A 27,688-nucleotide genomic window follows, 5' to 3' on the forward strand; every position below is an offset into this window, starting at 1 on the left:
CCGAAAACACAAATATTCCTTATTTCATGTAAAGAGCTGTATAGGATTAGAAAATCATATTCTTGAAAGACAAGTATGTTATATGATGCCTTATTGGATATGAAATATGGCTTTTAGAAAATAACTCACTGGTAAATCACGTTATGGAGGGGTAACTATTGAATATTAAATATATCCAAATGGTATATAGGGAAGGTGAAGATCAGAGTTCTGGAAATTATATATTACAAGTAAGATTTACCTTCAGTTAGTGGCCAAATCATAACAGTGGTGGCATAGATCAACCGTGGAAGAGAAACCATGGTTACTAAAGAAGGAACAGGGGAAAAAAAACAGGAAAGAAAAAGAAAACTGTTAAGTCACTTTAAAACTGCCCTCATGGGGCGCCTGGGTGGCTCAGTGGGTTAAGCCGCTGCCTTCGGCTCGGGTCATGATCTCAGGGTCCTGGGATCGAGCCCCGCATCGGGCTCTCTGCTCAGCAGTGAGCCTGCTTCCTCCTCTCTCTCTGCCTGCCTCTCTGCCTGCTTGTGATCTCTCTCTGTCAAATAAATAAATAAAAAAAAAATCTTAAAAAAAAAAAAAATTAAAAAAAAAAAAACTGCCCTCATTGGGTTTTTAAAGTAATGTATTGGTCCTATATACCTTCCTTCTCACATGATGAAATATCAGTAACTTATAAAAGGATTAAATTACATGCTATATAAGTTTTTCAGAAGTTTTCTTTATAGCCAGCATTACTAAAAGTTTTTTACTTCTTTAAAAGAAAAAATTGCCCCTCCCACCTTTCCTCCCTTCTTTCTTTCCTCTCTTCTAAGAAAAACCATAAGATTTTATTTAATTCATGTTTGGAATATTCTGAAGTTAGTGGATGATAGAAGAATTAGTAAGGGCTAATAAGTTATAAGAAACACTTATCTTAGACGTTGTCTCATACAACCTATTACCAGTTATTTTGCAGAAGCCTAGTGATTGGGGTCTGTAGATGGTTAGGCACAGAATCATAGAAATCTACTTAAAACAAAACAAAACAAAACAAAACAGAGAGCTGGGGATAAGGGGTCAGGAGGAAGGAGAGAGAGAATCTTAAGCAGTCTCCACGCTCAGATTGGAGCCCAAAGTAGGGCTCAATCTCATGATGCTGAGATCGTGACCTGAGCCGAAATTAAGAGTCAGATGCCTAACTGACTGAGCCACCCAGGTGCCCCAGAAATATACTTCTATTTTAACTTATAAATGTTCAATTTGATCTATAAATATAAACACACACACATATACTTGCATATATAATTAAAATATACACATATATCGCATGAATGTAGGTGTTTGTGTGAATCAGTTTCCTATCAGTCTTCTACAGTTATTTTGCCAACACCTAATCCAGTGGCAGTTTTTAAAAAAACTGACATGCCCTGGGGTGCCTTGGTGGTGCAATTGATTAAGCATCTGACTCTTGGTTTTGGCTCAGGTCATGATCTCTCCAGGTCATGAGATCAAGCCCCGAGTAGGGTTCGTGCTCAGTGTGGAGTCTGCCCCTCCCCACTGCATTCGCGCACTCTCTCTCTTCCTTTCTCTCTAAAATAAATATAAAAAAAAACAAACTGACATACTTTATTGAGATAAAGTATAAGCATAAGCTTTCTACTTTATAGATTAAGTAATGTAAGTTAAAGAGATAGTTACCAGGAATAATGACAAATGTGTTTCCCTTTCTTTTGAAACGTTAGTCTATTAAACCTAATCACTACGGTGTCTTAACAACTTCATATTTTAGGAGAATTGTTTACCAAAATGGTTATCAAAAGTGATGAGCATAATGACTGGAACTTATTTGTAGCACCAAACAGTACCCAAGGCTATTAGTTCTGTCCTTTTAAGGTAGTCTTCAACTTGATGCTTAATTAGTATTAATGAGTCCTATCCACCTCTCTCTTAAATTGCTGGTCTTCAGTTATATATGTGTATCCTTCTATCTTATTCATTCTACAAATATTATTGAGTTGCCTCTGTGTGCCTGCCTAGAATACAGTGTTCAAACACTGAGATCCTGCCTGTGTGTCAGCAAAGCCAAGAGGTAAGTGTTTGAGAAGGTTTTGTTTGGTGCTGCAAGGAGTTTGACCAAGGTGAGAACAGAGACGTGACCTTTGGATTTAGCTGCTGGCAGGTCATAGGTGACCTGAGTGAACCAGTCTCAGTGAAATGGTGGAGCTCGTTGGTGGGGGGGCAAAGGGAAAATAAGAACTGGTAAAAGAGTAATTTCATCAATACAGGAAATTTCATTGTGAAGAGGAGCAGGGAAATGGGGTGGTGGCTGGGTGTTGTTTGTGAGGTAAAGAGAGTTTTGTTTCTGTAAAACTAGAAGATGCTAGTGTGTGTTTGTATGTTGATAGAAATGATCCTGTAGAGAGGGGTAAATGGGTAATACTGGAAAGAGGAGAGGTGGTTGCAGAAGTGGGTGAGATCCACAAGGTGGGGAGGTGTTAGCTTTGGAAAGAGTGAAAGAGGTTCACCTTTGCAAGCTTATGATAAAAGCTATAAAGGTCATTGGGTAGATTTGGGAGTTCAAGAGCGGGTATTAGAAGTTTTGACAAAAGAGAGAGAAGTTGTGAAACAAAGGGAGTATTGAGTGCCCATTTGATGTTTGTGGTCATAGATGTGTGTGTGTGTGTGTTTCCTAGGAACTTTGGGCTGTTTAGGGGCAGACGTGGAGAAGCTGGGTGGTTGGGTGTTGCTAGTGTTTGTGGTTTGTCAGTGCATATAGTAAAGGGAGAGGTGGGAGCAGGAGTTAAGGGTCTTTTTGGAACACCAGTCCTTAGGTGGATTTGCTTCAGGTCCCTTGAACTCTAGATAGCATACATATAAAGCAACAAACACCTACTGACTTCCTGCTTTTTCTGTCTAATAATGGCTTTAATAAATAGCTTGTCACACACTCTAGAAATTTCTGTGAATCTTAGTTTTGACCTCTCTTTTCTACCTTCACAATTGTTTTTCTTTTTTCTTTTTTTAAGCAAATACTTCAGAGTTAGAAATGACAGTATCTAGCAAATCAGCTCTCCATCACCACTGGCAGTGACTTTGTTCAGATGTCACCTGTGCTATTAAAGCAGCTCCCCGTATGCCTTCAGTACTTCTCCCATAGTGTCCCCGTATCGTTGTTCGAAGCTTGGAATTCTTCTCCTTGATCCTTCACATAATGAGCTTAAATGACCGTCAACTGCCAGAGAAAATCCAGACTTCCTAGTGCAAAATGTCTCCAATCTACATTATTCCTTCTACCCACTCCAGATACCCAAGCTGATCATTATAGTCTGAGCATACCTTTGCAGGCTGTTCTCGCTGTCTGGGATGTCCATCTCATTGTGGCTCCCTTCACTCCCACTCCTCCTCATCTGCTGGTGAAAACAACATATTTTCTTCTTTACGAATCCTACCCTTGTATTCCTGTTGGGATTAATCATTCCCTATCCATACTCAACTGTAAGACTTTTTGAAGGGCATGTGTTGTGTTATTCATTTTTGCATTCCCATTTGCCTAGCACATAGTAGCCCTTTCATAAGTATTTGTTAAATCATATTGATTCGGGATCATATCTTAACTTGCACTTTAAGAAAGAGTTTACCAATATTATGCTCAGATCCTCCCTTTTAGAAATAACTTTTCAATAACCTATGATGTATTGGAAGTCTAGTTAGTATTGAGACGATAAGTCTGGGAAAAGAAGGAGGCTGCAGCACGACGGAAGGAGGGAGTCTGGGGATGCTCATGAGAACCTCGTTCTGGCCAGTTTGTGCAAGAGTGCAGAGGATGGGGAGAAGAGCAAACAGTGTCTCGTCAAATATCATTTTGCTTACTGCATTAGTTACAGTTAGTTTTGGTTGTGTTAGATGATTGCATAAACACAGCAGGAACTACTTTTTTTTTTTTGGTCACAGACAAGAACCCTAAAGGTAGATGGTCCGTGATGGTCTCTCTGGTGGCTCCACAGTGTGAGAAGGTTATATAGGCTTTCATCCTTCTTCTCTACTTGCTTACACATGGCTGCTGGATGCCAGCTGTCCTGTCTGCAGTGGGACTAGAAGTGGGAGGAAAGGCAGAAGAACAAAAAAGTTAGCTTCCATCTCTATCAGATTCTTGAAACAATGTCTCTTTTTATATCACGTCCAGAGGTACTTACATGGCCACTTCAGGTTACCCAGAAGTCTAAGACAAGTAGTCTTTTATTCTGCAATGTAATGTGCCCGCTAAAAATAATAATATAAAAATATCACTCTAAGGAGAAGGAGGAAAGGGATATTGGAGTAGGCCACCAGCAGTCTCTGCTACATTTGCTCTTTAGTTTCCCCTCACATTCTCTTAGATTATTACTACTTTTCGTTGTTGGATCATTCTTTGCCTCAGCCCGAGGATTGTATTCTTCTTCAGCTTATTCACGCTGTTTCAGGGCGTACATCATCTATAATTTCTACTTGTCATATGTAAAGTTGACTCGAGTTCGCGTATCGCCATGACACACACATATAAGGTAAAGATATATATTAAAGATTTTAAGGAAATGCTCAGTAGAGTTCCAAATAAGGCAAATAAAATTAACAGACATGAGCTTGATTTGATTACAGCTGGAGATATTGAGGGGAGAGTTTAGTTGCACTTGGTAAAAATATGTCCTGTGTTAAATTTGAAATAAGGTAGATGTTTAAATTAAAGGACTGGAGTAAACATGTAAAAGATACAGTGGACTGTATTAAAATGTTCCCCTTCAGGTATTAGTTGTACTTGCTGCTTCAAGATGAAGCATGTTCATTCTAGAAAGCTAACATGATTCTGAGCATTTTCTAGATCAATCTTACCACTTCTTAAATCGTATTCTGACATACCTGATGCACAGAGCAAAACTGTTCTCTAGAGAGGGAGTTCAGTTGCTGGATCAAGTTGGGAATTTGGTTGCTATAACTACAACTTCACAGATATAAGCACAGGCTTTCATAGTCCTTGGAAAATTGGCATTGGAAGTATCTTAACAAAGTAAGTAGCCTTAAAGAGAAGGACTCTGATGCTTTTGTTTGTAGTATAATTGATATGATATCCCAGGTCATCTGATGCTTGAAATCTTCAATCAGGGAATTTGTCATTTGTGATCCTTGGTGTAAATAAGTGTGTGAGAGTTCAGCCTAGACATGTCCTTCTATGTAGTGATGTTTGGATTTCTCTTGCAGAAGTAAATGTATTTCATAAGGGTTTTAGAGTCTGGTATGTGTGTCAATGAAATACAGTATTTTTCTCTGTAAAAACCTGGGTTTGCTTATCTATTGCTAAGTGTAATGGAACTCATTTGTGCCACAGTTATTTTGTTGGGGGTTGGGGGGGGTTGGTTTGGAGGGATGGGTGAGTTAGCATTTCACCTGTGTGCATTCAAAGTGTCTTATAATATGTATCAACTAATTTTTTTTTTTTTTAAGAAGCAACCTTTCAGTATTGGGAACTCTAACAGAAAATAGGAGTAAGAATGTTATTACTAAGAGAAAAATTGTGATATGAAACAAATTATACTTGGTGAAATTGGAATATCTTTATTAAAATAAAGGTTTCCAATTAATCATAGTTCAGGGACACCCTCTGTTTTATTTTACTATGAGTTAAGTTATATATATGTACATATATGTATAAAAGGCAACAATCATATATTTGAATGTTAACGAAAATGACCTTATATTATGTACTGCACTTGATTTTTTCACTGTACTGGAAATTGTTTAAAAGAACCTCAAGAATTAAGATAATTGAAATAAAGTAAAGTAGTAGCTTAGATGTGTATTACCATCTTTATATTAGAATTTAAATAAATGTAATGTATGCTTAAAAATTACCCTCTATATTTATTACTGATGAGACTATTGAACTATAAGTTGAAAATATTAGAAGTTTTTTTATTTCCTTAGATGTTTCTTTGTTTGCCTCTTATCTATGGCTTTATAGAGGTTATGTGTTTTTTGCAGTGAAATACAAAATATTTCTGGTATTTCATGTCATGTGTTATAGATCTATATAAACATTAAATAAACCATATTTTTCTAGTTAAACATTTATCTAAATTTTTTTAGTCCTGCACTTCAAGATTATTTTTACTTTTTCTTTTATTGATAACCTATTCTGTGTTCTATAGCTATAAACTGCTTAGTTTGTCAGCTTTATTAAGATAGTGTTTATTTCTTAATTTAAACATTTTTAGGTAATTTAAAATATTGAGGCAGTGGTCAAAATCTGTCACTTTCCTATGTTTTATTATTATTATTATTATTATTATTTGCTTTATTAAGATGAATTTAGAAAACCATCATTGAGTATACTTTAGTTTTTACAAGTGGGAAACTTCATTCTAAATCCTATAGAAGACACAGTATATCTATGTCTATACTTGTATTTATCTATATATGTATTTGTCACAGAGGTCTCCTGCTGCCAAGATGGTTTATATAGTCTGAAATAATGATTACTTAATTGTTATTCAGAATCTTTAGACCATTTCAGTTTACCACTTTGTCACCTGATATGATTTTTAACATATAATTTTGGAAGCACAGAATGAAGAGTTATCTGTGAATAGGGTCTTCTAGGTTTTATAATCATTATCCCATTTAAGTGAACTTTTAAAAATCGAAGTATGATTGACATATATTAAGTGAACTTTTTAAAAAAGATTTATGTATTTATTTGGGGGGGCTGAGAGTTGGAGGGTGAGGGCAGGGGGACAGGGAGAAAGAATCTCAGACAGACTCCCTGCTGGACACAGAACCCTATGTAGGTCTTGATCCCACAACCCTGAGATCATGACCTGAGTTGGACGATGAACTGACTGAGGCACCCAGGTGCTCCTGTTAAGTGAACTTTTAAAAACCTTTCTGTATAGTTAATTTTGTGTGTGGAAACATCACTGTGGCTAAAGCGGGGATTTTTGCCCCTTGATTATCTATGTCAGAGTATAAAGTAATTCTAGTTTTTCAATATAGTAGAGAAGAACTGGCTGCTAACTACTCTGACCCAAGAAGTATGAGTGTGATTTTTCCGAAGAATGTGCTTGTGGGATGAAAGTAGAAAAGACATTGGATTAGAGTCCTTGTGTTTGGCAATAAAGATGGTTAGCGATAACATGAGGCAGGATTATGAAAAGTAATTGACCAAGGCAGAGGTTTCTAAACTGGGCTAGTTAGTAGATTCACTTGGCTTGGGATGGGTAAAATCCTGAGGCCCAGGCCCTAGAGATTTTCATTCACTGCATCTAGATTGGTCCTTACACTCTCATTTTCAAAGTTTACAAGTGGGTGGTCAGTCAGATTTGAACTGAAAGGCTTGGCTAATGGCTATGACACTGATGTGTAACCACTGAAGTTTACAGATTGGTAGAATGAGAAGATCATGGAAGACCTGACAGAGTTGGGACCAAGATAGGAACCCTATCTCAGTGGCCTTGGTATGCCAAAGTAAAGGGCCTGATTATTACTTTTAGGAAAATAGAAGTCTATGGGTCACATGTCACTATAATTTAGAAGGACTAATTGACAGAATTTAAAGACTGAGAGAATTTACAGATGAGGGAATATAAAAAATTTACAGATGAGGGAAAATTTGGAGTGAAAAAGGTTCCAGTGCTTTGAACTTGCATGTCTGGTAGTGTGATGCCTTTGCCAGCTATAACCAAATCTGGAAGGAATGAAATGGGTGGATATCAGAGTTGAAATGAATGTATTTGATATTAGGCATGTTCTCCCCTGTCGGGAGAGCTATAGGAGGTATGCAGAGAAGCTGGGCATTGAGTCACTTGAAACATTTTGGAGATAGGATAGTGTAGGGTGGAAGGGTAGGTAAATAGGAAGAAAACAGAAGCAAAATGAGGTGCTTATAAGGTCAGAAGGCTATAGGGACAGACTTGACAAGTAAAATTTTGCTGCTCATTTCAGTGCAAAATTATCTCATGGCCTGTTTTAAGCAAACCATGCAATATGTTGCCAATTCTCATATAAAGTGGATGCCAGATTTCATAAATTCTATTTTTTTTTGAGAGTGAGAGTGTACAGGGAGGAGGGTAGGGGTAGAGGGAGAAACAGAATCTTAAGCAGGCTCCACATCCAGCACGGAGGTTGACCTGGGGGTTGATTCTTGACCGTGAGATCATGACCTGAGCTGAAATCAAGAGCTGGATGCTAAACCAACTGATCACTCAGGCACCTGCATTATATTGAATTTTGTAAGCAAGGTAGTATTAATCTTTTGCAAAACATAATTTGAAAATGATGGTTTGGGTTCCTTCCAATTTTTTGCTTCTTTCAACATTCATGAACATCTGCTTATGTGGACATATGTTTTTATTACTTTTTGAAAACCTAGGAGTAGAATTGCTGGATTATATGGTAAATGTGTGTTTAGCTGTATAAAGAACTGCCACACCGTTGTCCACAATGACTGTAACATTTGCATTCTCAACATGTAATGAGAATTCTGGGTGTTCATCTTCCACAACCCTTGGTATTGTCAGTGTTTTTAATTTTAGCCACTCTAGTGGATATGTGGTGATAATCTCACTGTGGCTTTATTATGCATTTCTCTGAAATGTTGTTGAGAATACTTTCATATGCTTATTGGCTATTCAAATACTTTTTCTGGTGAAATATTAGTTCACCCATTTAAGCAAATTTTTGAAAGATAGGATTTTGCCTACTAAAAAGTATTATTGGAATCTCTCTTCTATTGATAGATAGAATTGATAGATAGAAATGATTGATAGAATCTCTCTTCTATCTATTGATCTACAGTCAGTTCTTAAAAAAAAATTAAAAGTTTTTTTTATTTTTTAAAGAGAGAGAAAGAGAGAGTGAGCATGGTGGGGGGGTCGAAGATGGGGAGGCGGGGGAGAGAAACTCAAGCAGACTCCTTGCTGAGGGTGGAGCCTGAGCCAGGGCTCTATCTCCTGACCCTGAAATCATAACTGGAGCCTAAAGCAAGAGTCTGATGCTTAACCAACTGAGGCACCCAGGAGCCCTGATCTACATGTCATTTCTTATATCAATACCACATTGTCTTCAATTGTGTAGCTTTATGGTAGCTTTTGAAATCACATAGTATAAATCCCCAGCTTTGTTCTTTATCAAAATTGTTTTAGCTCTTTTATGTCTTCACTATTTCATATAAATTTTGAAATGGGCGTATCGGTATCAAATGTTTGTTAGGATCTATAGATCAATTTGGGAAGGTTTATTCTCAACAATAGCCATCCACACCATGAACATGGTATATTTCATAATTTATTTACATCTTCTATTGTTTTCCTTCACATGGTTAAGTATCCTTTGGTAATTTTTAGTGTACAGGACATGTGCATCCTTCATTAAATTTATTCCTAAGTATTTCATTTTTGATGATAAGTAGTAGGTTTTTACTATTTCGTTCTATACTCTAAGGGAAGATCTGAAACAGATTAATCAATATCTTCTACTTATTGGTAGAATTAGAACAAGTACTTAATAAAACGAGGTAAAACAAAATAAATATGGCTTATGAGAGATACCCATATTTTATTCAAATGAATTAAATTGGTTGGCATTTTATTACTTGATATCTTTGTAAGAAATTACATATAAGTGTTGAGTTTATGCTTTTCTTGTAAATGTGTTTTTTTAACTTCTAGGAATTTTATGAATGTGATATTACTCAAGTGACCTGTGTTTTTGGGTCCTGCCTTACAAGGGCATACCTACTATTTCAATCTGGTATGTTCCAGATTTGGGGGAACTTAGTGGCTTGGTTTTGGTGCCATTCATGTAAGCCTTTAAAAAATACCAGATGCCTGGTTGAGACCTTGTTTGATTTTTGAGAACAGTTCCATTTCTTCCTAGTGAAGTGCCAGTCTGAATCATTTATATGAATTCATCTACCATTTTTCTCATTAACAAGTTACATTAGATACATTAACAAGTTTCGTAGATCTGTTTGGTTATTTCTTAGTGTAAATTGTTTATTTTACCTGTTTAATGAATTTTATGAAAATTATATCATTTTTAGATGAGATGGTAGAGCTAAGCTTCTTGGTCTCTTCAACTCCTACATGATGAGCTTTGCACAGTGAAATGGTGAATATTTAACAAAGGCATTTTGGATAAGGCTTGTGTCTATATGCTGAGGGGAAAGCTGTTATGGACCATAACTTTTATACAAACTGATCAGCTGCCATCTGTGTACAAAGCACTGTGATCAGCAGAGACCTGTTTGTGCACTGTGTAGACAGATAGCAGCAGATCAATTTAGCTGAGCTGTTCTGTAGCAGTTCGGTCACGAGGACATAGACACTACCAAAGTGTAGTCATCATCACACCACTGTCCTTTGCTGATTTAGATGGTGGCAAGAGAGAAAAACTGCTTGCTCTTCACCCCAGTACAGCTGAGGTAAGATCCACCTTTTTTCTCTTGAAGGGATAAGCAAGACCAAGAGCAGCCTCTTTCAACTTTTCCCACATTCTTTTTATTTAAATTTATGCTATTTTTTTCCATGATAATTCCTCAAGCCAGGTATACAATTCAGCATCCCTTTGGTGGAGAGCAATGTGTGGAGTACAGCTGAGATAAATTCTACTCACAAAATTGTATTGCTGAGCCCATCTAAGCATTTGACCTTGAAGACTCACAGGAAAGCAGACATTGCAGATTTGCCTACTTGCCCTTGACTTACAATAGAGTAGTAGATAGTGAATTAATAGAAATTGATAAAGAGCGTCTGTCAGGCAGACGCTGAGGTCATGAGGCTGGTATGCGGAAGCAGTGCCCATACAACATGCGTAACACAGAACTGCAGCCAGGAGGGGTGGGCGGGTCATCGAAGCAGGAAATTAGCCTTCAGAAGGCATGTTGGCTTTCTGCACAAGCTACAGCCGCATGGACTCACTGAGAGAAAACACACAGGGAAATGGGGAGTGCTCACTGCTGCAGAGAAAAGAGCTCCTGTAGAAGGGGGCAGCACTGTTGCTGCTGCTGGCGCTTCAAAATAATGAAGACAGTGCAGGTTAGATCGTTTATTTTTAAATGAATTAAAATGTTAATGGTACCAAGAGCAAATGTTCAGTACTTCTCCTGTAGCTCAATAGACAACAGGCTGCAGAGGAATGCACAGAGAGAAGACACAGCTTATGAGGCCTTCGCTTGTGATTGTTTTCTTGTTGCTCTATTTTAAGCAAAGGTTAAATGTTGAGATTTGCTGTGGGGCGGTCCACCTCTGTTAATTTGTGCAGGGTGATGGTTGGTAGAACATCTCTAAATGAGCCTTGAAAGAAATGGAGAGACTCAAGTGTATATTTAGTTTTCCCAAATAGTTACTTTTGAAATAAGAGCTTGTTAAACGCCATGCTTTAGAAACAATTAGTAGTTTACACACACATAACTTACATGTGTACTTCATGTGTGTGTGTTTTTGTTTTAAATAGCTGTTACCTTTTTTTTTTCCTTTTGGTTAAACTAATGAGTGAGGACAAAATATTTTAAAAGATTAAATGCATTTTTATGGTAAGTTTTTCAGGCCATATTCCTTTTATACTTAGATTAAAACTTACTCCTTAATGTTCTACTGATTGAGAGTGGGACTGATGGCATCAGCAGTTACTTGTTAGATTTTTCCCCTTAAAGTTAATTGCTATTCTTCTATTTCAAGACAGGGTCATGTGAATATTTTTTTGTGAGCCCTAAGTAATAGGTTGATTTTGTTTTAGGAGCATCATGTTCAGTCATTTATTTAGATTCTTTGGAGGGAAGTGAAGTTTAGGAACTACTTAGAAATATGTATGAAAAATTGGTATCTTGGAATATAAATCATTTTATAAATTGGGATTGCCCACCAGTATAATCTCAGTTTGATTGCTGTGTATTCCCTCACTGGGTGTAGCCTGACATGAATAAGTTTACATTCCAATACTGAGGAATTGCATTCCACTGAGTAGTTCTGACGTCCAACAAGAATGTGGAGGCCCACACAAAGGGCAAGTTTAAGGACAGTGATAGAAGCAGCTTCTGTATTCAGCAACTGCCTTTCGTGGAAACTTACACTGGTGGAAAGTGCTCTTGACTCAACTTGAGTGGGGAAAATGTGGTCACCGAAAGTTAAAACAGGACGGCCTTACCAGAGTAAGATCCCTCAATACCCTGTCTGGTATATTATAACCAAAGGTATTTATGAAAACTAGGTAAGCCTTTATATTTTCAAACACTTGTGCTTTCTGGTTTTGAGTCTTGAAAGAAAGCTTATCAAGCTCTTAAAATTTTCTCTATTTTACATTATGTAGAAGATGAATTGCTTTTAGTAATTTTTTGTCTGCGTATTTTTAGTACTATCAAGTCATTGCATTTTGCACCGGTAAAATTATTGAAGTTAGCTTATTTCAATTTTACAACAATTTGTGATTCTTAATTTTAAATTTGTTCTGTACAAAAACTTAATGGGAATGAAAATCAGGATTGTTAAACTGTTTTTGGAGCAACCATTCCTAAATTGGTTGTATTTAGGGAATATGAGCATTTAGGAATAATCTGCTTGTTATGCCCCAAGTGGTCTTTTCCATAATCATCTGTGTGAGCATAACTTTTTTCCTTTGTAATAGCTCAGAGAACCAGCAGATTGACCAAAAGTGAACCTGCATCACTTTTAGTTGTCATCTTTGGTTGTTTAATAGAAGATTATTAGGGCATTCTGAAATTACATTGAGGTTAATATTTGAAAGCCAAACTGTACAGCATATTCATACAGAATAGTTTTAGAAGAATTTAAAATAGCCTGGAGTAATTAAATTTTCATATTGCATAGAACCGGAAGACTAGCAGCATTCTTAAAACACACGTAGCATACTTCTTCCTATCTCCCTATCTCTTTCTTTTTGACTTCATGGACTCTTGTGAAAGGCTGCTATCTAGTATAGAAAGCACTAACAAGTTTTTAAATATTCAGATCAAGTCTCATTGATCACTGTTACCCACACTTTTCTTGATTTTGAACGTTATCATGCATTTTGTATTTGTATTTATCTGTATACACAGAAAGACTGAAATGATCAGAAGATAGGAATTTTTAAACTAATTTAATTCAAAGTTTAAAAATAAGCTTTGTGACTTTAAAAATTAAGAAGTTTAAACTTTAAAAATATCATTGTTTATCATGGTGTGTGGTATTATGACTGCCATTTCAAAGAAGCAAATGTTCTACTAGTTGAAGTTCTGGCAGCAGCTGCCTGAAAAAGCTTGGTTTTTATAGACTCGACGTTCAAATCTTTGACTATTCCAGGGTAACCCTCCAGCACTTGATGGTCATTTGTAATTTTGCTGAATTTGAATTGCCTTCTGAATTACAAAAGCTAATTTGTCTTTTTCTCGCTCAACGAGGCAGAGAGTGAGCCTAGCCAACCTCTGAGAACTTACCTTTCAGCTCTCCACTTGTCATCAGCTTTGTGCTTTATGGGTACTTGTGATACACTGTAGCAGTATTTTTGAGGAGGTCAGGTAATTATTCCTCATAAATGTCAAGATCACCAAAGACTAGAGTTCATGTTATAGAATGTGGAAGGAGGCTATAGCAGAAAGCAAGAGAGAGTGTAAGGTCGGTGTAGTAGGACAGAATCCTGTATCATGGAATCTGGTTGTCCTTTCAGGCATCTCATTTAACCTTCCCCCAGACTCGCTGTCTTAGTTTCTTCCCTTGTGAAAGAACAGGTGAACTAGAGAGTTCTTATGGGGAAAGTAGGAATGCACTGGCCATACATAATATAACCACTTGGGGGCCTTTTTCTAAATACAGATGTTTGAGGACCTTTGAATGTAGTAGCTTGGATTATGGCATACTTTGAGCTTTGAAGCTGAAGAAAAAAATGCCAAGAGGCCCTATACGATACGATTTTCTAAGTTTTTTTTCTCAACTCTGAAGTTCTACAAATCTGTTTTGGTTTTGAGATGCAACTGTAGGAAGCAAATATGAGATTCTTTTTGTTAAACTCATGGCACTTAACTATTCTGTCTGCACTCACAACTTCGTGTGTACTCATCTTATGTAGAGGATGTATACATTCTTATATATAACCTATGTAAGAATGGGGACTATGTTTAGTGAGCTCTGTATTGATTACGGAGTTTGTATATAGATTCTGTAGTATGTGTCCAGTGAGTATTTGGAAGAGGAATAGGAAGCAAAATTGTGGAGATGGGGCTAGCATGGCAGTACCCTCTAATTTATGGCTAGGGATAAAATAAAAATGGAATTAATGTTGGGTGAAAGAAAAATGTAGGTATAATTGACTTTTCAAAAAAATATTTCAGTAATATTTGTTTACCTTTTCCCCGTTTCTTACCTGTTCAACTTTTACCCACAACTTCTCTCTTTCATTGCTAATTAACGTGGAAAAGAGATTGGTTCCATGTTTGTCAGTGGTATAATTTGGTCATCAGAGTTAACTCTTCCTTTGTCCCTAAGATTTGCTGTTATTTGGTCAAAGTGGTAGTGTTCTCACTTTTTGTTATTCAAGCCCTGAAATTTTGCCAAGAAACTCAACATCTTTATCCTTACATAAAATATGTCATTTTAACTATTTTTTAAAGTTTATTAATTTTTTAAATAACCTCTACACCCAATGTGAGGCTCAAACTCACAACTCTGAGATCAAGAGTCCCATGTTCTTCTGACTAAACTAGCCAGGCACCCCTGCCATTTTAACTATTTAAGGTGTATGATTCAGTGGCATTAATTACAATCATACTTGTGCAGCCATGACCACTACCTGTTTCCAAAGTTTATGTTCCATGGCTCCAAACAGAAACTCTGTAACCATTAAGCATTCCTATAGCCCCCAATAATCCGTAGTCTACTTTCTGTCCTTATAAATTTGCCTGTTCTATGTATTTCTTACAAGTAGAATATTATATTTGTCATTTTGTGATTGGCTTACTGCATATAGCCTAGTGCTTTCTTTCGGGGCTGATCCAGGCTATAACATGTATCAGGACTTACTATTCTTTTTTTGGCTCCCGTTGTATGTATTTATCATGTTCATCATGTTGATGAACACATGTGTTTGTTTCCACCTTTTGGCTATTGTGAATAATACTGTTGTGAACTTTGATGTATAAATATCTGTTTGAGTCCTTGTTTTCAGAACTATTGAGTATTTACTTAGGAATTGGATAGCTGGGTCATATGGATATTCTGTTCAGCTTTTTGATGAAATGAAGACCAACCTGTTTTCCATAGTGACTTCACCACTTTACACTCCCACCAGCAAAATAACAAGGGTTCCAAGTTCTCTATCCTCTTTAACACTTGTTATTTTTTAAAAATTAAAATCATCTTATTATCTCATTCACATCTGATATCAGGTATGAAATGGTATCTCATTGTGGTTTTGGTTTGCTTTTCTTTAATGACACAGGATGTTGATCAGTTTTTCATGTATTTATTGGCTATTTTGTATTCCTTTGGAGAAAGTTCTATTCAAGTACTTGGCTCATTTTTTAATTAGGTGGTTTGTCTTTTTGTTGTTGAATTGTAGGAGTTCTTTATATATTCTGAATATTAAACATTTCTCAGATGTATGATTTACAAATATTTCCTCCGTAGATTTTCTTTTCAGCTTCTTGATAATGTCCTTTGATGCACAGAAGTTTTTAATTTTGAGGAAGTCCAATTTGTCTATTTTTCCTTTTTCTGTTTTTGCTTTTAGTGTCATATCTAAGAATCTCATTGCCAAACCATAAAATAGACTGAACTGTAGAGACCAAACTGAGGGTTGCTGGAGGGGCGGTTGGGGGATGGTGAATGGATTAAACAGGATATTAATCCATGGGTATTAGAAGGGACCTTGTGAGGAGCACTGGATGTTGTTTCTAAGTGATGAATCACTAAATCCTACACCTGAAATTAACCTGACACTGTATGTTAACTAACTGGAATTCAAATAGAAGCTTGGAAGAGAAAGCCAAAAGAATCCATTGCCAGATCCTATGCCTGGAAGGTTTATCCCAGTTTTTTTCCTAAGAGTTTTGTGGTTTGGGCTTTTTGTTTAGGTCAGTGATCATTTTCACTTAATATTTGTATGTAGTGAGAGGTATGGGTCGAACTTACTTTTTTTTTCTTTTTTCTTCAATATAGCGGTACAGTTGTCCTAGCGCATTGTTCTTTCCCCATTGACTGAACTTGGCACCCTTGCCAGAATTTGGTTGACTATAGATAACATGGCTTTATTTCTGGACTCTCAGTTTTATTTTATTGATTTCTATGTCTGTCCTTATGCCTGTACCACACTGTTTTGATTAGTATAGCTTTGAGGTAAGTTTTGAAATCAAAAGTGTGAGTCCTCGGCCTTTGTTCTTTTTCAAGACTGTTTTGGCTAACTAGGTCCCTTGGGATTTCATATGAATTTGAAGATTGGCTTTTCCATTTCTGCATTAAAAAGTTGTTGGGATTTTGATAGGGACTGCATTAAATCTGTAGATTACTTAGTGTAGTCCCTCATAAGACTTAATAATAAAAAAAAAGCATTTGATAGGATTAATTTTCCATTTCTGAAGTGGCACAAAAGAATATTTGGAGCAGAGTATGTCATATAGCTTGGAAATGATCCTTCCCTTTCCTTCCCTCCTTCCTTGCTCCCTCCCTTCCTTCCTTTCTCTGACTTTTCTTTAAAAACCCTTAAGTATTGTAGGTTTTGGTTTTTTTTTTAAGTTGCCCATGCTCTTATTTAATTTGTATCATTTATAAATTTTCTTTTTTTTTAAGATTTTATTTATTTATTAGAGAGATGGAGAGAGACCACAAGTAGGCAGAGCAGCAGGCAGAGGGAGTGGGAGAAGCAGGCTCCCCACTGAGCAGGGAGCCCGATGTAGGGTTGGATCCCAGGACGCTGGGATCATGACCTGAGATGAAGGCAGATGCTTAACCAACTGAGCCACTCAGGCGCCCCTCATTTATAAGTTTTCTTGAATCATGATTTTAGAAACTTCAGTGATACTAAGTTTCAGGTGCTGTTAGTAAGACTGAAGTGTTCTTTTAATTTTTGTCCGTGATCTTACGGAAAGCCCTTTGGAATTCCTTAATTTTTTTTGTTGGAAACTTTTTAGTTCTGTGTTTTTCCCCTTAGAAACTTTCCTAGGGCAGTGTTATCTTCTAGGTTTTACATGGTTTTCTATAAGGATAGGTATGGTAATTTTCATTTTTTATTACTTCCTCGTGTGTTCATCATTTTGAGATGTGTTTTGTGTATTACTTATTCTTTAGTATGTCAGGAGCCTACTGTGCTAATGCTTTAAAGACTTCTAGTTTCATTTATGTCTTTTAACTAAAATGTGAGAACCCCTTATTGTTTAATGTCATATTAAATGGTGTGTGCATTTGATCACTTTTCACATTGGATATCTCATTGTGTAGATTGGATCCTCAATTACTGCTTTCTTGCACTCACATAAAACTTAATGAAACGTCTTACACTTTATTCTTACTAGCTTTGTTTTGTGCTTTACTGTCTTCAACATCTATATGTTGTTTGCAAACCTGAAGATTTCTCTCCATTTCTTTCTACTAGATCATCTAAAATATTTTAAAAAATTGATCTTAATATAACTTAGGGTAGATCTTATCTCTTATATGTCGCTATCTGGTTTCCTTTTTTATCTCTGTACTTATTTTCCAGAACTGAGTTTTAAAACAGCTTATAGAGGAGCGCCTAGGTGGCTCAGTGAGTTAAAGCCTCTGCTTTCAGCTCAGGTCATGATCTCAGGGTCCTGGGATCGAGTCCCTCATCGGGCTCTCTGCTCCGCAGGGAGCCTGCTTCCTCCTCTCTCTCTCTGCCTGTCTCTCTGCCTACTTGTGATTTCTCTGTCAATTAAATAAATGAATAATCTTTAAAAAAGTTAAAAAAGTTTATAGAACTTGGTCCAAGATTTTAAAAAGCTTAGTAAATAATGATATTTACTTCCTTTTGTTTACATATTTATTGTTTCAAAGAATCACAAAGGAAAAGCGAAAGTATTTCGCGGATTTAGTGAATTTCTAGCTAACATTTTTCATTATTCTCCCTATTCATTCCTACCTATAGCTTCTGGGTTGTAAGCATAGAGAAAGTCATCTTTGCATTAGAGACAAGAGGCCTAGTCATTAGTTAGGCCTAACATGTGCATTCATGACCTACTCTTTGTCTCTTTTAAGGCCATTCTTCACTTCTGGGTTCTTGGCTATGTTTGAAATAATAGATTTTTTGACAAATGAAATGATATATTCTCCTTTGCTAGAGTGTGTTCTGTGCGCATTTGCCTTTTCTTTTCTGCTTTGTGTATTCAGGGAGTTACCCAAGGGACAGTATTATTTCTCCTACAGTTCACATATTTGTGTTGTTCAGTAGAACTTGAGTCTTTTGTGGCTGCAAAGAAAGTTTCTTCAGATTCTAGTATATTTCATTTCCAAAAGACTTTCATGGAAGTATTTTTTAAGAGCACATTTTAGAGGATGCAAACTTTTCATTTCTAAGGTAATAATGTTTGCAAATAATATCTTCCAACCATAAAAATCTTTTGAGCCAATGGCTAATTTTTACAAAGGTTTTCACCAGGATTTTCTCTTCATGGTTCTAGTGTGTGTGTGGCTATGTCAGAATAAATCTGCTTCAGTGTTATAGTGGGAGGTATCACAGATAGGACAAACTTGCTATATCCAAGTCCACTAGTGAAAAATTTCCAGGAGAAATGGGCTTATAATATTCACAACCACCTGAATTAAGAAAAAAAGTCTTTTGAATACCTTTTCCTTAAACTTATTTAGAATAAGTTGATTTCAAAATTTAGAAAGAGGCATGTGGGTGGTTCAGTCAGTTAAGTGTCTGCCTTTGGCTCAGGTCATGATCTCAGGGTCCTGGGATGGAGCCCCACTTGGGGCTCCCTGCTTCTCCCTCTCCCTCAGCCCCTCCTCCTCGCTCGTGATCTCTCTCTCTCTCTCAAATAAATAAAGTTTTTTAAAGAAAATTTAGAAAAATTAAATATACTTTTTAGGCAAAAGAAATGCTTAACCTAAGCAGTTAAATTACAAAAGAAAATTTATATACATTTTATACTTTGCATATTTATATAGTTTGCCTTTGATTTAGTTCTTATTCATTAGAATATTTGAAGTCTTCTCCTAACTGGGAATGATTTAAACAGCCTAACATAAAACACATTCATACTGATTTTCTGTTACTTACATTATCAATTTGAAAATATGATACTGGAATTTTTCAGAAAAATACATGTATGAAAATTAAGAAATTGAATGGTTCCTTATCATTTGGTATAAATAATGATTAAAGAGTTTCTCTTTCTACACTAGTTGTTTTTGTTTTTCACTTTCATTTAATTGGAGAATTGGCCTAAATTTACAGTTTATATTTCATAAATCTTTTTTTTTTCTTCCTAGTTTTGGCAAGCGTTCTGCAGGAAGCTTTAGGCGTGGCTGTGAATGCATTGTTTTAGAGCCTTCTGAAATGATTGTGGTAAGAATACTTCTGTGAAGAGTTTTTTCCCTAAAATAAATTATAAAGTAAAAGCCCTTTAACAAAGTACTTATAGTGCATTTCATATTTTGTAACTCTAGATATATTTATCTCACAGTTTTTTAATTATGGGTCTGAGTTCATAATCATACTATTATAATTATTTATAAGATTCAATGAAATGAAAAAGAAGACTCAAAAGGGACAAATACCTAAGTGTTTCATGCTTGAGCTTTGTCAAATCAATCTATGATAATGCCATTTAATTGAAATTTGGGGAGAATATTTGAATTGCAGGACTTTAGCTCTCCAAATATTAATTGGAATGAATGAAATAGTTCAGATGAGTCATAGTGGTATATAATCAGGCAACAGTTAACGTAAGGAAATCAATTTCTGTTTTTTTGTGTATGTCCTATGTCTATGTTTTTTAAATTCTACAATTCAGTTAAAAAGAGAGAGAAAGATTTCAACAGAGTGTCTAACCAGCATACTAGCTCCCCAGTTTTCTGGTGTAATATACAATATGATGAAAGCTTTTTATTCACATTTAGTAAAGTATTTGGTAGAAAGCTGTAAGTCTATTTTCAGAGGAGACTTAGGGTTTTTCCCTATGATGTAGGAGAGGAATTCATCAGAATGAAAACTTCCTTGTCAAAGGTAGTGAAAACCTGTGGTAAAATTTCACAAAATTTACTCTTCAGTGAGAAAGTAGCATGATGGTGAGTAAAGATGTAGGATTAGAAAAATGTGGGTGGTTACATAGGAGTTTACTGCAACAGGTCTTGAAAAGCATTTTAGATATATCCTAGAGATTTTAGCCCCTGTTAGTGCTATTTTGTGTTTCTCTAAGGGACTTTGATCTTCAGAATTCTTTGAGGATTTTATACTTGCCCATTATACAAACACCTAGGTTTGCCAGTGTGAAAATGGTCTTAGAATCTTGGTATGCCTTAATTGTAAGCAATCACATTTTTGTTATATAAGTATGACGAGGATTGACCCAAGATAACTTCTATTCTGGTTAGTCCATTCATCAGTTTCTAAAATGTTGAAAATGAGGATTTTTAAAAATAATTCTATTTATAAAAAGAGAAACTGAATCTACAGATTGAAAGTAGGAAGAGAAACCCTTAGGTAACCTACCAGAGCCATTCTGCTAGCAGTCCTGTTTGAGTCATTTGGGATTTAGGGGTTTTTTACAGCTTTACTCACATACATCAGGGTTAGGACAATGGGGCGGCTGCTTTCATATTTTGAGGCAATGTATCCTGTGAGTTCTTTCACTAATAAATCAGCACAATGATTACTGAAAACATCCTTCCCTTTGAAACTGCAGGAAATTCAAGAGTTACTCATATTGTCCTAAGTGGAACTGAAAATGCTTCTTCATAAAAGAAAAGTTACTCAAAACCAATTAGTTCCAGAGAAGTTCAGAGACACTTAGTCTGTCATGATAGTTTGTCCACAAATGTCCTTGCAAAATGAATGAATATGGATTTATCTGTAAGTTTTATTCTGCGTCTGATCTTAATATGGAATGTTGTGTTTGAGGAAATAAATTTTGGGGGGGTTTTATTTCAGGTGGACTATATGGATGAAAATGAAGAATATTTTCAGCGTCAAGCTTCTCATCGACAATCTCGAAGGAGATTTAGAAAAATCAACCAGAAGGGTGAAAGACAAACAATCATTGACACTGTGGATCCTTATCCTGTGGGCAAACCACCTTTGCCTCGAGGTTATCATACGGTAAGTTATTAAAGTATAAAATTTTTAATCTTTAGTTTTTTTGTTGGGAGTTTTGTGAGAAGACATGTGCATTTCCTATTTTAGTTGAATAATTCCTTTCTGTGATCTGTGCTGGAAACACATACAGTATGAATAGTTTGAAAGAGCATTGAAATAAGATATCAAAAGACATTGTTTAGCCCTTTTATTTCTTAAAATGTCCTCTGAGGATTAAACTTGTGATCAGCGATGCAGCTGTAACTGGGATATTTTAAGTTCTTACCTTAAACTAAAATTTGAACTCCCTCTGCTCCTACCCCAAATGATTAGCATAGACTTACTTTTTATTTCAAAAGTAGATATATAAAAATCACATGTTATTTTCATACTTTACATACCACTGTGAGACTATTACATGATACTTTTTTTATTTTTAATATGAAATGAAAGCATAATTTGGAGTGATGCTTTTTAAAATCCCAATGTAAAGATGGTCTGAAGTATTTTTGATCGGTTCAAAATTCCTCTTAAATGCTGTAGCCCACTCGATCATCATTTATTTCATAAATATTTGATAAAGTATTTTTATGTTTGAAGAAACCATTGCACAGATAATGAGTAATTTGTACAAGACCCCAGGAAAGTCAGTTTTAGGACCTTATTTTTCATATTCCTTTCTTTCTGCTTAGCTGCACTATGCTCATTTCCCCTGAGAATATATTTGAGGATTTCTGTTTTCAAAAAGAAAGTAATATAAGTTCTTCTATATGTCATAATAGAGTCCAAGATGGTTTGTCTATACATAAATACAATTAAGTAGTCATTATATGTGAAATTAATTTTAAAATAAAAATATGAAAAACCTAAAAATAGGTAATTGACAATTGTTTTACATTTCTCATTTGTTTTGCTTACCAGCACTTACTTTCTTTTTGCAAATAAGTGCAAAATACATGGGAAAATATATAGACTTAAAATCATATACTGAATTTTTGGTAACTTTTGGTGATATGATAGACTTTATACCTACACTTCATATGTTTTATTTCTGAGAGCTCTTTGTGTATGAATATTTAAGCAGTTTGACCACCAGCTACCCGCCTACTCCTTTCACTACCCATGCACTATTTTAATTTAACATGAATTTTATAGTTGAATCATTTCATTGAGCTCCTTTGGGAAGGGTAGCTTTTTGCTCATCATAAAGAGAGCTTTGTTTGTCCTTTGGAGAGACTTGGTATTAAAAAAAAAAAAAAACTATGAAAGGTTTTTTTGTTGTCATTGTCTGTAAAAGAAGGTAGTATTTTTAGTGTTGATATAGCATCATGGAAGAAGGAAATTTGGAATAAAAATAGTGGCACATATTAATAGTTCCATATATTATTTTAGCCTGATGCTAATATTGTTAATACTCTTTCTTCTCTGGAATTTTTCCTAATCAGATTCCATACTAAAATAGTGGGAGTGTGAATTACTTAAAATTTAGTGTTAAAGCTGATTGGTTTAATTTTATAGTAGTGTTTTTCACACTTAAGTTGGGGGAAACCTATAACTGTTTTTCTCTTTTATTCCCATTTGTTCCCCCCTTTATGAAGTATTTCGCTTTCCCTATGTGACTTCCCTTTTTTGGTCTGATCTAAAAAAAAGTGTGCAGGGTTTTTTATTCTAAGATTACTTTTTTATTTTAATTTGATGGTTTTTTTAAGATTTTATTTATTTACTTGACAGGCAGAGATTACAAGTAGGCAGAAAGGCAGGCAGAGAGAGAGGGGGAACAGGCTCCCTGCTGAGTAGAGAGCCCGATGCAGGGCTTGATCCCAGGACCGCGGGATCATGACCTGAACCGAAGGCAGAGGCTTTAACCCACTGAGCCACCCAGGTGCCCCATAATTTGATGGTTTTAATAAATATCTTACCTGGTCAACAAGTACTTTTATTAGGGAGTATTCAGTGCTAGGATGAAAAATTTAGTTTGATTACTAATAGATCATTTAATAGCGTACTAATATGTGACACGTTGGTATTAATTTTACTAAATGAGTTCAGATTGGTAGCAATATGGTCATAATTGAAAATATTGGATCCTTTTTTGTGTGTGCAAGGTGTGTTTTATTATACTTCTATAATATTTCACTTAACTACATGATTTTAGTATAGAAAACAGCAAAATTTTATTGTGTATATGGTGCCACAAGATAAAAAATGAAATAAAAGTTATTCTTTATTAGTCCTAAGTTATAGTTACTTATTCTTAACAGAAATACTTCCCTTTGAAAGAACCGTAGTAGAGTGGGACTGAGGGTGAAAAGTTTATTTGGAAAATGCATGGTCATACTTCACAGGTGATTTTAAATGATTTCCACTGCATTTCAAGTGCATGGCTAGAGAACATTATGCATACAGCCAATTCTATATGGTCATTCTTAACCTAATTTTAACATTATCTTCGTTTTGGCAGATATACTATAGCATGTCTGATAATGTTCATCTTTTCCTTTCCTCCTTTATGGCACTCATTTCATTTTGGCTCAAAGGAATGCACTAAATCTCAGGTATTGTAATTTGTGTGTGGTCTCCTAATACTAACCTAAGTTTATTTGTGAATTTGCATTGTAACTAATGAGTTTATAATATTGATATGTTTGGCTTGGTCTTGTTCTTTTGTATTTTGCCCTGATTCAGTAAAATCTCTTAAAACTGCTAGTGGTTTACGTGATGGCACAGTTTTCTCAATTTGTGCAGGTGTAGTGATGGATTGTCCACCTTGTCTACTGTAGGTCCACCTAAGTGCAACCTACTTAGTTTTTGTTTTTGTTTTCGTTTTTTTTTTTTTAAAGAATGAATGGAAGCACCGTTCTTAACTAACATGATTTGTAAGTAAAGAAATGAAGAGGAAAAGATAGGTAGACATAATGGAAATTTAATTGCTTTTTATGTGAAAGCTTATGGGAAATCCATTAGAAATTTACATTTTAAATGGTGTAGGTAAAAGCTTTAAATTTCAGGAATCCCAATATGAGAGCATTTTGGGAGAGTACTAGTAAAATTTTAGTCAGAGAGAATAAAGGCTTAGTCAAAAGGAAATGAGAATTTAAAAATGCTTGTGTTTTCTTATTTGCACTTTATTTTTAACCAGAATTCATGCTTTATTTCATTCTAGAAGCCTATAATAATATCTTTGCTCATTTCTTTCATGCCAACACATGACGAATTTATGATTTTCAGTGTTAACTCTTGAAATGGTGGGTCAGATTGGGGGTTATCAGGGAATTTGGAGTAAAGGAAGGAAAACTAATTTTATCTCTGGAGAGGAATTGGTTAAGTAACTCGTAGAATCTTATGGTTGTGTTTTTTTATTGCCCAGGAAAAAGATCATGTATGATTTAGTTGACATTAGAAGACCTCTGCTGTCAATATAATAATATCCTTGGCTGTTTTAGTAAACTTGCCTGAAATAATGAAATATTTGTACAGAATTTCAAATCAAAATGAGGCAGTAACTTTATGTTCTGTGCAAGAGAATGCATATTAAAATGCCACAGGTGTCATGGCTGCTATATGGTACTGGAGAAGCACTGCTATATTTTAGATGATATGATAAATCTTAAACATTTTCATACTATTTGTAACTTTAATAAAATTTTCATGTAATTGTATACTTTTTAAAATTTCATCAGTGTTTTGGACTTTTATCTGGTAAAAGTATACTCTAAACATACGTAAATTTAATATTTTAAAAGATATATCAGTATATAATTAATCTTTCTCTTTTTTAATATGAAAAATTACTAGTTAGTCTAATTCCCATTTAGAAGTAGGAATTGAATTGAAAATATACACTGAGTTATGATATATACTTTATGTACACTTTTTAAAAATTAGATGTGTTGCAGTAATTTAAAACAGATTATAATAATTTTCTTCAGAAACATGAGTACTCAAGTAGTCCATGTGGAGTGTTTTCAAGACATTTTTCCAAGGCAAGTATATGAGGTTTGCAGAGAGAATAATAAGCATTTTAAAATGCAGTGAGAAGGGGATATGGGAGATGGCTTTCATTACCATTTTCCTACATTTTGATGCTGTGAGGTTGAGGCTGTATTTAATATTGCCAGAAAAGAAGATGTGGTATGAATTTTCAGTCTTAAGGTAGATAATGAAAATAGAGGCAGGTAGTAGATAAGGTTCTTGGCAGAGGCTGGAAGATTTGGGGTCAGTCACTTTAGACTTGGGACAAGTTTATTTTGTCTCTGGGTTCAGAGACTCTGAGCTCTGCCCTCTTCTCAGTTTAGAAAAAACAAAATTGTACAGAGATATTAGACTGAAGACTGCAGAAAACTTGTCCTGTCTATACCATGGAGTTTACATGAACCAACAGACATTTCAGTCTAGCAAGGCTAAAAGGATTGAAATGCTCTTGATGCTTTGAAGTTCTGATTGACATTCCACTTCCCATTCCTACTTACCCCCAACAGATGGCTCTATTTTTTTTAATAGTTTAATTAGCAAACATTTATAGAGTATTATCTATGTATGTACTACTGTTCTAAAATATTTCACATAAATTAAGTCATTTAGTATACATAACTACGCTGTGAGGAATGGATTATTATTACTACAGTTTACAGATTAGGAAATGAAAGAACAAGATGAGGGGATATGCTTAAGGACACACAGCTAGTAAGTAATAGAGCCAAAATTCTAACCCCAGAAGTCTGGCTCCAGAGTCAAAGCTCTTCACATCACTCTATACTGCAAAATACAATAAACTCAAGGAAAGTGACCTCTTTTAAAATATGGGGGAAAAAAAACCCAAAAGTAGATTACATATTTAAAGGATTGGTATTCCTCAGCTGTAATAACTTCTTAGCTAAACATTTTATGAGATTTGACTTAGTTCAAGTAATATTTGGAAATGTCTGTGACTAGTAATTGTTAGGATGAGAAGAGACAGTCAAAATCCAAGATGGCCTTGTGACTTTTAATTTTGTGTTTTTCTTGTTGTTTTAATCTTGGAATGTTTTATTTGATCAGGTGCAAGCACACTCACCTTGTCCCAAAGGATATTTTCCCAAGGAATGGCTCTGTTTGCAAATTTGAATTAGGAGGATTTGAACACAATATAACATAAAACATATTCATAAAATTTCAATCAATGCAAAATTTTTGAAGTAATGGAAACCAGTTGATCATATAAAAAGATGTCTCCCACACATTTCATTAGTAGTCCTTTTCTACAATATGAATATACACTTCAGAGCACTGTTTAATAATTATGTATTACATTTTTCAGTAGATTAGGCTTAGTTTAAAATTCTTGGTGCAGATGCATAAAAAGTAATAAAAAATAGTGCATAAAATTAAGTTAATATAATATAGGTTGAATACAGTGTAATATTAACATAATGGGATTAAATTTTGAGTTTAGTCAGTGATAATATAATATCTGTAAAATGTGGCACCAGTGTAGTAAGATTGATCCATGCATGAGGCTTATGAAAATGAGTCCTATTTTTTATAAGGTTATTCTTTAAAATAATATAAGACAAGTTCTATTTCTAATAATATTTATATAATCATTCCTAGGTTATATCTTATATTTCTCTGAAGTCGATTTTTTTTTTAAAGATAGATTTAAGTTGGTTTCATTTTCAGTTAAGGACTACTTGGTAGGTTTGGTTAATTTCAAAAATTGTTGGATATTGAAACAAATGAAAAATTACAGTGTTTGATTATGCACTTTTATTTGACAACAGTCTTTTTGACATGGACTATTGTTCTTGCAGTAGAAATAGTGTTTTCACTCATGTTTGGCTTTGCTTTTTCAGCTTTTTATTTAATTTTTTACTGAAGTCTTAGTTTAATTCAATATTAGCTGCTTAACAGTAAGAGAATATGTTTTGTGTAATATATCAGTGACTTGTATATTTACTAAATTTCCTAGAATATTAAGGTCTTAGCATTTTAACTTATAACAATCAGTTCACATCATATTACACCTGACTATGATTTATTCATATAATGGTATTTTAAAAATCTGTTGATATGCTTATGTAGAAAATATTCACATATAGGGGAAATTTCTTAATTATTTTGATATTTCATTCTTCTTTAAATCTGAAAGACATTTGTTTACTTAATTAAACCTAAAGTCTTTGTCTTCAGTAATATTATCAGTGCCTCTCTGTGAATTATAATTGGGTGGAGGTTCAGAAAATATGTGTATTTTCTTTCTTGTATTATAGAGAGGAAAACTCAGTATTTTCATTTACATATTTTATTCATTTAATGAATATTTATCAAGTACCCACCTTGTTTCAGGTTTGTGCCAGGCTCAAGGGCTATAAGGGTCTACTGAACAGGCATATTTTGCCCTTACTGTCCTCTTAGTTTCATAAGGGATATAGATAAATAAATGTGCAACTAAAATATA

General features: G+C 34.9%; 1 protein-coding gene across 13 annotated transcripts in view; it reads left to right on the forward strand.

Moving 5' to 3' along the window:
- RAPGEF2 (Rap guanine nucleotide exchange factor 2) overlaps positions 1 to 27,688 on the forward strand; it is a 232,365-nt gene that overhangs the window by 102,198 nt on the left and 102,479 nt on the right. For 8 of the 13 annotated variants that reach the window (XM_032863210.1, XM_032863228.1, XM_032863236.1 and 5 more), the window contains exons 5-7: positions 19,449 to 19,524; positions 21,109 to 21,276; positions 23,790 to 23,807. In XM_032863210.1, coding sequence (XP_032719101.1) covers positions 19,449 to 19,524; positions 21,109 to 21,276; positions 23,790 to 23,807 — 262 coding nt within the window. Of the gene's footprint in view, positions 1 to 10,910; positions 11,046 to 12,079; positions 12,217 to 19,448; positions 19,525 to 21,108; positions 21,277 to 23,789; positions 23,808 to 27,688 lie in introns of those variants that run through there. The other 5 variants (XM_032863219.1, XM_032863255.1, XM_032863303.1 and 2 more) reach the window with 3 other exon arrangements.

Source organism: Lontra canadensis, unplaced genomic scaffold (assembly GCF_010015895.1).
Source record: "Lontra canadensis isolate GAN:19392208 unplaced genomic scaffold, GSC_riverotter_1.0 scaffold1, whole genome shotgun sequence".
Lineage (NCBI taxonomy): Eukaryota > Metazoa > Chordata > Mammalia > Carnivora > Mustelidae > Lontra > Lontra canadensis.